At 33.2% G+C, this 12027-nt stretch overlaps 1 protein-coding gene across 11 annotated transcripts in view; it reads left to right on the top strand.

Moving 5' to 3' along the window:
- ZNF638 (zinc finger protein 638) overlaps positions 1-12027 on the top strand; it is an 89034-nt gene that overhangs the window by 49943 nt on the left and 27064 nt on the right. For 10 of the 11 annotated variants that reach the window (XR_014234634.1, XR_014234635.1, XR_014234636.1 and 7 more), the window contains 7 exons: positions 192-250; positions 479-531; positions 7950-8000; positions 9884-9955; positions 10754-10840; positions 11111-11179; positions 11558-11598. Coding sequence is in view for 8 of the 11 variants with exons in the window: in XM_082356279.1 (XP_082212405.1) it covers positions 192-250; positions 479-531; positions 7950-8000; positions 9884-9955; positions 10754-10840; positions 11111-11179; positions 11558-11598 (432 nt within the window). In the remaining 3 variants the exon portion in view is untranslated. The remainder of the gene's footprint in view (positions 1-191; positions 251-478; positions 532-7949; positions 8001-9883; positions 9956-10753; positions 10841-11110; positions 11180-11557; positions 11599-12027) is intronic. The other variant, XM_082356280.1, reaches the window with a different exon arrangement.

Here is a 12027-nt window from a genome sequence, read left to right as displayed (position 1 = left end):
ATTACACTGTATGATCACAAATTGAAGAATTTCTATCTATAAATAGAAAATGGTGATTAGCATTTTTATACTTTAGGAATATTTTAGATTTATGTACGTGTGTGTGTGTTCTTATGCTTTTGTGTATTTTCTAAATGATTTTTTATAATTGGGGAAGAAACTAAATTTTTCAAAATATTTTTCTTTCATAGAACAAAGAGGTGAAGAAAAAGATATCAGATTCAAAGAAAACATCTGCATCTACTTTAAAGTAAGTAATTCCATCATCTCCAATGTGAGAATGACTATGTATATGAATTAAAATTTTTTAATTTTTACAATGACATTTTTAATATATTTTATCATCCTGACTTCAGTTTAAATGGGACATCATTCAAACTGAATTATTTTAAACTTTTTTAATTTTAAGCTTTGCATCTTTAGAAGTTTTAGAAGTTAGAATTTTATTCTTTGCTAAATTTTTTTCTCCTTTTAATAGAAAAGAGACAGACGCTTCCAAAGCTGTTGAAACTGTGACTTCAGCTTCTGCTAGTAAGTTGTTACTTTCAGTACTCCTCCAAATGAGTATGTTCTGTCAGATGACTAGAAACTTCTTGTAAGATGATGCTAGGAAAACATTATTCATTGTGCTTTAGGAGAAGGGGGACCCACACTGGCCCCTGTATTAAGCTAATGGTTAATATTAAGCAGTTTAATTATGAAATCTCTTGTGGAATAAATATAAGGACTCAATGAGATAATGTATGCAAAATACCTATCGTAGTTACATAGTTAACAGCTATTTAGGTTAATTTTGCAGTATCTGTCTCCATTCCCTCCCAGTAAACTGACAAGACAAAACATAAAGGTATATTAAGATTGCTTGTGTGGTCCTCTTTGATTTTGAAAGTCTGCTAAGGACCAAAAAGTAAACAAAAAAGACTAAACAGAAATAGGTGATATTACACTCATGTGTTAATTCTTTACATACAGGCAAATACTTCAGGTCTTTATTATGAATCTAGCTAAATGAATTTTGCATACAATTTTAAACCCAGTTTATTTATTTTTTTCTCAGTCCATTTAGGATTGGAAATGTCAAGAGAAAAAAGTTATTGCCAAAACATACACTCTTGAATCTAGTAAACAGTGTGATAGTGAAGGACAAGACAGAAAGGCTGAAATAAACAATATATTAGGAAACTTACATTGTGTTTTGTATGTTATCTTTTCGAAAGGTAGTAGTTTATGGATTTATATTCAGAATAGATAAAGAGTTTTTGGTATTAGAGCTAATATTCAAGTGACTGGAAAATTGGATTGTGTAGCATATCTCAATTTTCCATAATGTTTAGTTGGATAGTGTCCTGAAGTTATTGGAAGTTAGTGGCGGTGACTATGAGTGGCTTCTGGAAGGCAATAAATTTTTACTAAAGTTTTAAATGTGAACGTGTAAACGGATAATATTTAGAGGCAGAAGATTACTTCAGTTAGGGAGATAACATAAAAAAGGTAACAGAAAGGCCTTGAAGAGTAGTGCTGGGGTGTTTTTTAATTTGACCCCATTAACAGCATTTCTCAAAATGTGTTGCGTGAAAGACTTATTCATAGAACATGTTTTGGATCAGGTAAAGTTCAGGATATGTATTATACCTTTTTTTTTCCTTTAAAAAATAATCCACAGACACATTCACTTTATGAAATCCTGCAGGAAAGAAACTTATTTAACTTTGTTTAACCCACTGTTTCCAAAGCTTGGATAAGTGCACCCCATTTTTTCTGTGTAAGACCTAGTAATAATTGGTACAAACTCTGGGAAATTTCCTTAGAGAATAAAGAACCACTAGTTGTTTAGGATTCTCATGTAGATTGGATACATGGAGTGATTGAAAAAGCCTATTGAGAAAACATTTGGGATTCACTTTCAGGTAATTAGGACCTGATATTAAAAGGTTAATTTAAATGATCTGGGATGCTAAAATCTGAATTTTTATTATATAGAATTTTTTAGTGGAAAAAATATAAAAATTTAAAAAATAATTTAAAAATTTCAAGGTTTCAGGGAGGATGGAGTTTTCTAGACGAATGTGGTCATGTTGATTATAATAAAATTTAGCTGCAGTGATTTCTTTGAACTGGGGGAGCACATTGCTGAATATCAGGTATCAAGGAATATCTATTGGAGATATCATTTAGTCAATCACATGGCATTGAAAGTGGGATACTTAGGAAAATTTTTTGTTAAGTTTAAGGTCTGAAATTTGGGAATGGCCCTAACATAATAAAAGTAATGCGTAGGGGGAGAAGTGCTTCAAGTTAAGTACTTCCTCCCTTCGAATATAAATGTAGAAAGAAAGAGAGGAGCCCAAGGCTGAGAAAGTGTCAGGTGAGAAAGATAAGGTAGCTTTTTGAGATCAGCAATGTCAGATTGAAGAGGGATAGGAAGTCAGGGTAGTTTTAAAGAGAACTTTGGTTATAAGCACAAATCAAAAAGGATGTAGGAAAGTACAGGGAGGGAGCAAAAGCCTAATTTTATCAGAAAGGGAAACTTTAGAACTTTTACCCAGTGCTAATTACTTTACTTACTGAGCACTCGGCTATATACCCATAATTAGAGGCGCTTTATAAAGTGGTTAGGATACATCAGAGTTATTTCTAAGTAGCTTTTAGTTTAACTTGTGCCAGAAGACAGAAAACAAGGGAAAGAAACCTGCCGTGGTTACACTATTTATAGTAGGCAATTTGTTATCTCACTTAATATTTCAGACCACCCTGTGAGTATAGTTCATACTGTTCTCGTTTGATAGATGAGGAAACAGATTCAGAGAGGTTAAATGACTTACTCAAGGTCACATGGAAGAGTTAGGATTCAAACCCAAAACTGTATGTTTCCCAAGCTTTTCACCTATACTAAAGTACCTCTCTGAGAATGAAAACTTGTTCTATATCTCCTTTGATTGCTCTTCTTTTATCTTCCCTTCATTGTTTCCCTAAATGTCTGTTCCTCTTCTCATGTCCTACTTTTCTTGCTGGTTGATTTCTTTCCTTTCCATATCTTTAAGGACCAATGACATCTCCCATACATACATAAACCTCTTCTGCCCCCTCAAGTTTATGCCTCATTTTCTTGTATTATCTAACAACACCACTAGTTATCCAGTGTAGGAATCTGTTAGTAATCCTTTACCCTGTCTTGTCTTCTTTTTTGTCCCACCCAGTTCAAACTTAAATAACATCGTTCCTCTTCTCCTCCAATAGGTGGCTGATTCAAATTAGTTCTCTCTTGAATATACCTCAAATTATCTCACTTTACTCCGTCACAGCTGTAAATGTTTTAGTTTAGACTCACATTTGAATTTTTGAAGACAGCCTCCCGACTGGCGATTTTTATTCTACTCTGCTCCGGTATTAACACTCTTGCCCTGAGGTCACTTTAAAGCAGATCTGATCATTCCACTCCTAGTGACCCACAGGGGAAAGCCCAAATTCTTCATAACGACCCCTTCCCCTTTGGCCCAGATGACTTTTTCAATCGCTTGTCACGCAACTGTATATTATGTTTAAGCTACTCAGAACAGTTTATTTTCCAGCTGTGCTATTTCATTTCTTGTGTCTTTATGCTATCCATTTGTGTGGAATCATTGTCTAAATTCCAGTTAACTTCACTTAGTAAGCACTTATGAAGTAGCTATTTAGTAGGTGCCAGACCTCGTGCAAGGTATTGAAAATACAAAGTCAATTAAGACTCCTTTTGGAGGGTCGAGGTGGGGCAAATTCTAATGTATCTTTTAAGGTCCATCTCAGATGAAGCTTCTTTGTGATACCTTCCCTGACTCTTAGGCAGTTGAATGCTCCCAACTCCCTCCTAGAAATACTGTATTGTGTACATTAAATCACTTGGTATTAATAGGTTGTTAATAAGTCTGTCTCTTTCACTTGGCTGGGTAAGGGAATATTTGTAGTTTTATTTTTCTGTACCTTAATATCTAATGTGGTGTAAGGGTTAATGAATAAATATTTGCTGGAGGAAGAGTATAGGGATACTCAAATCACATTTGTATTAGTGTTATAACTGAACCCATGGAAGGCAACTAGAGATTATCATACTAAGTGAAGTAAGTCAGGAAGAGAAAAATAAATACCATATGATATCACTTATGTGGAGTCAAAAATATGACACAAATGAACCTATTTATGAAAGAAACAGAATCACGGACATAGGGAATATGTGGTTGCCAAGGGGGAGGGAGTCAGGAGAGGGATGGATTGGGAGTTTGGGATTAGCAGATGCAAACTGGTATACATAGAATGGATAAACAACAAGGTCCTACTGTATGGCACAGGAAACTGTATTCAGTATCCTGTGATAAACCATAATGGAAAAGAATATGAAAAAGAATGTATATATTTGTATAACTGAGTCACTTTGCTATATAGTGGTAATTAACACAACATTGTAAATCAGCTATACTTCAATAAAAAAAAATAACTGAACCCGTGGAAAAACACATAGTGAACCAGAATTTTCTGATTTGTCATTCTTGATTTAATGATTTTTTTCTTCTGTAAGATTTTATTGGTTTCCGTTTTTTTTTTTTTAAGTGCATGTCTTTTTATCTTTTCAATTCCCAGATGAAAATGACTTTTTTTGTTTCAGTCAGTTGTTTCCCCAATAAAAGCACTCTGCACAAATAGTTCCCACATGTGAGTTCCAGCAGACCTTAAAGGAAGTAATAACTCTAGTTCTGATTTCAACTATTCCATAGCATGCAGAGGAAAGGCAAACATTCTTTAAAAGGGAGTGTGGAGGGAGGGGAGACAGGACGGAAAAAACAGGCTAATACCGACATCGAGTGCCGGCAAAGACGCCACACACTTAGCACAATGGCTAAAATAAGGAAATAGTAATACCAAATGCTATTGAAGATGTGGGGAAGCTTGTACATTGCTGGTGGGAATGTAAAATAGTATGGCCATTCTCGAAAAAAGTACTGTAGCTTTTTAACAAAACTAAACATGTGCTCACCATAGGACCCAGCAGTTACGCTCTTGGGCATTTATCTCAGGCAAGTGAATTACATTTCACAGAAAGCCAGTACACAAATATTTATAGCCTCTGTATTAATAGCCAAAAGCTGGGAACAACCCTAATGTCCTTCAGTAGGTGAATGGCTAAACAAACCGTGTTATGTCTGTAGCATGGAATACCTACCACTTAGCAATAAAAAGGAATGAATTATTGATACATACAACAACTTAGATGGATTACAGAGGAATTGTGCTGATTTTAAAAACTCAATCTAAAAAAATTATGTATTGTAAGCTTCTGTTTACATAACATTCCTGAAATGATAAAATTAAAGAGATAGAGAACAGATTAGTGGTTGTCAGGGATTCTGGGGGAGGGAGGAGATGGCTCTTTCTATAATGGGTAGTAGGAAAGATCCTTGTGGTGGAACTGCTCTTTGTCTTGACTGATGGTCACAGTAATCTACACATATGTGATAAAATTTCATAGAACTAAATATACATTACGTGCATGCAATCTGGGGAAATTGGAATGTTTGTAAATTTTATCAATGTCAGTTTCCTGTTTATGATATAGTACTTAGTTACGCAAAATACTACCATTAGAGGAAACTCCTTGAAGGGTATATGGGATCTCTCCCTATTATTTCTTACAACTCCATGTGTATATACAGTAATCTCAAAATTAAAAGTTAGAGAAATGTTTTAAAATGTTGATAAAGCTATCATAGTAAACTAGAATTATAGAACAATTTCACTTCTGAATATTTGATGTAAAGTTTTAAAGTAAAATTTTAGTGTCTGGAAGTACCTTAAATGAATAACATAGTATGCCCAAGAGGGGGAGGGGGGTCATGTCAGAAGTATAAAGATGGTTCAAAATTAGGAAATCTGTCAATTCCATTTACTATATTAAATAGAGGGAGATAAATGCTGAGAAATTCTTAAAGTAGGTGACTACTTCCTTAATATGATAGTGTGTTTGTGTATATATACTTTATTTATATACATAACAAATACACATATATCAAGTCAAAAGCCAGCATATGCTTAAGAGTTAAACAGTGGAAGCATTCCCATTAAAGTTAGGACCAAAACAAGGGATACTCATCATCACTTCTATGAGTTAAAATAAATATTGTTCTAAAACTAATAGCCATTAGCCGGTGCACTACAAGTCAAGAGGCATAAAAATTGGAAAGTATGATAAAACATTATTGTTTGCAAATATGTATGATGGAAAACCCAATAGAATCTATTGAAATGCTATTAAATAATTAGCCATCCTAATTCTCTAAATTACTATAAAGTTTTAATTGCTTTATTACATAAAAAAGAACCATTCATACTAATATACTAATAAAATATTAATATACTAATATTAATATATTAATAAAATATTCCATTTATAATAAAAAAGGTAGAAGCTATGAAAAGAAAACTTTTAAATACTAAGAGGCATAAAATAAGGCTTAAATGAGAAAACAGCTCATTTTTGGATAGAAAGCCTCTCACCATTATAATATGCCTTTTTTTCTTATATTAAAAGATAAATATTAGGAACCTAATACCAGTAAAGATTTTTTGAATCTATATAAGCTGATAATAAAGTTTATACATAGAAGAGACAAGAAAATTCTGCAAAGGAAGAGTAATTAGGACAGACCAGCACTAACAGATATTAAAATACATTACAAAGTTAAAAGATTTATAGTTTCATCTAGTTGCATAAATAGACAAAAGATCAGTAGGACAGAATAGATTCCACGGATACTCCCCCAAACATATGGAATATCAGTAAATCATTATGGTAATATTTCAGATTAGCAGGGAAAAGATCAATTATTCATTAAATTGACTAGCCTCTTTGTGAAGTATATAGTTTATAGTATCAAAATAAATTACAGGGACTTCCCTGGTGGCGCAGTGGTTAAGAATCCGCCTGCCAGTGCAGGGGACATGAGTTCGAGCCCTGCTCTGGGAAGATCCCACATTGCCGCGGAGCAACTAAGCCCGTGCGCCACAACTGCTGAGCCTGTGCTCTGCAGCCCGCGTGCCACAACTACTGAAGCCCGCACGCTTAGAGCCTGTGCTCCACAACAAGAGAAGCCACCGTAATGAGAAGACTGCGCACCTCAACGAAGAGTAGCCCCCGCTCGCCACAACTAGAGAAAGCCCGCGCACAGCAACGAAGACCCAACGCAACCAAATAAATTAATTAAATAAATAAACAAATAAATTACAACTGGATCAGAGATTTAACATGATACATAGACAGCAGTTAAAAGTATTGAAAGAAAATGTGGAGGGTTTTTTGGTTTGTTTCTAATTTCATAATGAGAAAGTCCTCCCATATCAGGAAGACACTGATTACATGAAAATGTTTTTGTATAAGTATTTCTCATAACTTTTTAAAACGTTGTTACCTATATGATACAGGTTAATTTTAATGTATAAAGAACTCTAATAAAATCCTCAAAACCCAAAAGATAAATTGGCAAATATTAAGAATAGACAGATCACAAAAAAATAGAGATAAATTACACATATGAAAATTGACACAGCTTTACTTAAAATTTACGAAACAAAGATTAAATCATACTAGTTTCTAGCTCAGATTGGAGTGATTAATAACTTCTTTTACATACTGTGTTTGTGTGGAAATGGAAAGCCCCACTCTTGTATACTATTGATGGCAATATTAATTGGTACAACCTTTCTGGAGGACAATTTCATGTTTGTTAAAATTTAAATCTATCCCTTTGTCTCAACAAGTCCATGGCTAAGAATTTGCCTGTAGTTATAGTTCCATGGGCATACAAAGATGAGTATAAGGATGTTTCTTGCAGTGTTTTTACCAAAATTATGCTAAGTTAGCTCTTTCCTAAATCTAAGTGATGTTTTTTTAATGTGTTACTGATATATTTTTCTTGTTATTTTAGCCAAACCTGGACAAACCAAGACATCTGCAGCCAAAATAAATAAATCTTCAGGTATGTTTTCTATATTAAGATCCTAGACATGTTAACTTTAAATTATTTAAGCAGTTTTTATCAGTAGTCTTGGATCTCATGTGACACAGTGTGTGCTGAGTATATACCAATCTGTGAAATTTATAGTCATCTAGAAGTTTTGAGAAAGCAGGTTTAGTAGATAATGCTCTTTCCTTGCAGTGATTATCAAAATAAAATAATTTAACTGGCAAACTGTTTCTCATGATGAATATTGGTGATATTTCCGCCTTTCTCTTTTATTGAGGTCTTCTCTGTTTACTTTCTTTTATAAACAAACTTACAGCAAATTATGTTCTCTTTGCATTTTTTATGGGCTATAGTGGATTTTAAAGTAATTATTAATTTTTTTCTCCTTCCCCTAGCATTTTCCCCATTTCTGTTTTTCTCCCATTTCTGCTAAATGCTGGTTAATTCAGAGTCATCTTTTTAAGAGGATAGAGATCAATGTATTAATTGTCTTTATAATGGTAGGAAGGAAAGGAAGCGGTCTTGAACCACTGTTAGTGGCAGATCCATAATTGTCATATAGTAGTTTCTTAGAAGCAGTAATCTGAGGGAGTCAGGTGTGGCTAGAAAACATGTTTTGAAGATGCACTTATTTAGCAAACAGTTTGATACTACTTTAATAGTAAGTTTATAGGAGTCATTGGTGGAAATCTGGGGGAGTGGGTGCTAAAACCAGTAGCTTCCCCCTTGAGTGTTGGAAATTAATTCTAGATAGTTTTTCCTTAAGTTCTGGTACCCAACTAGAAGTAGTAAAGTGAATCAACTTGTGGTAGTAACATAGGATAGTGAAAGAAACACCTTAAGAGCTCACTGGGGCTAAGGTTACTGCAGTGTGACAAAACGGGAATGACTAAGAAATGACTGGTTGAGTGACAATCTATAAAGATTGGTATTTCTCTTTTTGAGCAAAAATTAAGGTCTGTCTTTGGATATAAAGGGTGGATTTGTAAACTATTCTGATTAAATTTTGCAGATGTCAGTAATTCTTTTTGTTTGTTTAATAACTTCAAAAGCATGATCATATTCTCACAAAAGGTCCTGTTAGGTAGTTAAGGCAGTTACCACCCTGGTTTATAAATGGGGAAACATGCACAGAAATCAGTAAATTCCCCCAGACTTCACACCTTGACTTGGAATTCAACTTGAATTCGCTGACTTGTGATCCTGGGCTTTTTCCTTATACTACCTTGCTCGTTGGGCATCCTGATTTTCAGAGCTAAACCTCCTGTTGCTCTCTGAATGAAAAAGTTTTTGACTCTGGTAATCTTTTTAGTGACACTTAGATGATCACAGTCTTTATAAACAACATCATTTTGGAATATAAGCAACAGTAATATACATATGTACAAAGAAGGGTCAGAACAGTTTAAATAATCCTGCTCAGATAGGGCCCATTAGGAATGAGTCAAAATAGTCTTTATGTGGCCTGACCATGATGTAGGTATTCTTAAGTGCTTTTTAATCAACTGGGAGCCAAGGAAGCATGAGCTGGGAGGTCCTCAATGTAACTGCTTTTGGAGCCATTAAAGTCATCGTGGGATTGTGTTTATATCCTTGAAGTTAGTAATTTTGCTTCTAATTACTAAGTTGATTCACACATTTAGAGATCTGTGTAACTTGCCTGAACGCTGTTTTTAAGTACCCCAAAGGGGAGGTGAATTCTTATTTCAGTGATATTTTTCTTCCTAAAGAAATTATCATTTCTAATTTAGCAAATGACCTGTGTCCCTAAAGATGATAGCATTTTATGTTTTGAATAAAATATAGTTTGTTGCTCTTATATTCTTTGTGAGGTTCTTTGGGAATTGTTGATACTAGTTAAATAAATCAGTTTTGACTAAGCTTTTGTGATTTAGGGAAATCAGCGGGTTCTGTAAAATCTGTGGTAACAGTAGCTGCTAAAGGTAATAAAGCTTCAATCAAAACAGGTAAGACTGTTGGAAAAGAGAGGTTATATTAAGTTTATTCTTAATTCTGCGTTAAAGAATGTAATAAATATGATATCAAAAGCAAGTTTTAATTTGTAGTATGTAATAACATCTTGAAAAGTTTAGTAAATAATTCTTTGATATTTAGAACCTGACACACATAGGACTTTCGTTTTTTGATGCTTTGGTCTTTGACAGTATCTGCCATTGCAGATACATTTTTGTTTAGGAAACATTTCTGACAGCCGTATAATCATAGGTTGCTCTGCCACTTCCCCCCTGTTTAATCTTTTTTTTACTCATTTTTTTAGAGCTGTCACTTCATAATACCTTCCCCAGCTTGTAAAATTCCTCTGATATTTGTTACTTTAAAGATTTTCTTTCCATGTTACAAGGATGTATCCTCCATAAAGAAATGGAACACTAAATTGTAACATGTTGAAAATAACATGATCCATTTATTAATACATTTTTCCAATTGACTAATGTAATTTTAAAGAATCTTTGTGGAAGTTATAAAATAATGATTTTTGTGTGTGTGATTATGGTGTGCTTTTGCCACATGAGGATTTAATAACTTGTGAATCATTAATAGCCCTCAACAAAAGTTGTATCTCAGTTTAAATTTGCTTTTAATCTTATTGGTAAACAGATACTGAAAATAAATGGAAATAAGTATGTGGAAAAGAGCTGCTTTTATAATAAAGTTGAACTACTTATTTACTAATATATTAGTATGAAACATGCTAAATGACTGAATAGACCCTTAGAATAATGGTTCAACTCTACTTTTAAAAGCAAAATCTAGTGGAAAGAAGTCTCTAGAAGTCAAAAAGGCTGGAATTGTCAAAAACAAAGACGCCAGTAAACCTGTGATTGTACCAGGTAAGCTTGAAATGCTGTCATGCAGTGCTTTCTTTTCATTCAATTCTATTGGTATACATTCTAGGTATATTTTGAAATTGTTGCTTAAGAATCGTCAAAAGGATTATTTGGTGTTTCAAAGGAAAACTTGTATTAGCTTTGTCTTAAATCAGGTCAGCCTAAGGAGACTTGAAGTAACAAAATAAACTAGCTTAAGTTCCTGTTTAGATTCATTAGTTTAATTATATTAGTGTGTTTTTCTAGACTATTAAAGCAGACTATTTCATGCAGAAAACTCTGAAATAAAGATGAGTGTGGAAGTCAAAGCCACTGAAAATGGTGCTAAAGAAACTATTTCAGGTAGGTCAATAGAAATTTTATTTTGTTCTCTTATGTTTAAAGATAGAAAATTAAATTTTAGGAAAATAATTTTGTGTCTCATATATATATATATTTTTTCAATACCAGAGTCATACCTAAGTGAAATTAAGAATATTATGATTCAGATCTTCACCTTGTCTCTTGATTAGTCTGAAATTTTGCTCTCAGAAGGAATAAAACAATGTATTATTGAAAAGCCAGTGTTACTTATGTAGCTATATCCTACTTAAATTCTCTAGTCTTTTACCCATTGTATACATTTTCATGTAGCTACTATTTAATCCATTGTGGAATAAAGTGAGATCTTGATAAATAAAGTATATCTGTGTGAATTCTTATTTTATTTTGTCTCTTAAGAAGCTGCTTTGGAGGCCACAGAAAATGAACCAGTTAACAAGGTCAGTTTTTACATTTTACTTATTTTTTTAAAGCTTAAGAAATTTTGACACAATGTATTTTTCTTACTATAAACCTAGGTAAAAAATACACAGATTTGGTATGGTGAAAAATCCTGGTCATTGGAGACTTTTAAAATATGGCTTGAGTTAAAAAAAATCTTGAGTTACAAAAATTTAGGTGCAGATTATCAATAAATGTACATGTTATTGAGGATTACTTTTCACTGAGAAGAAAATGTTAGGCCAGTTGGGTTTTTGAGTAGAAAACAGGTTGTCAAATTAGAACCAATGGAATTCTGTGAAATTTCTTTTTTCTTAGAAGCAAATTGGAGATACGTTAGTATTTAGAATACCATTTATTTTTTGTGTTTTTAGAGGAGCAAGTGGGGTTTGCAGTTCTATTTGAAGGGCATAAAGTTCACTTTATTG

This window comes from Balaenoptera borealis, assembly GCF_965194805.1.
Source record: "Balaenoptera borealis genome assembly, chromosome: 15".
NCBI classification, from domain to species: Eukaryota; Metazoa; Chordata; class Mammalia; order Artiodactyla; family Balaenopteridae; genus Balaenoptera; species Balaenoptera borealis.
The sequence above is the reverse complement of the archived record's forward strand: the minus strand, read 5'-3'. Positions and strand labels throughout refer to the sequence as shown.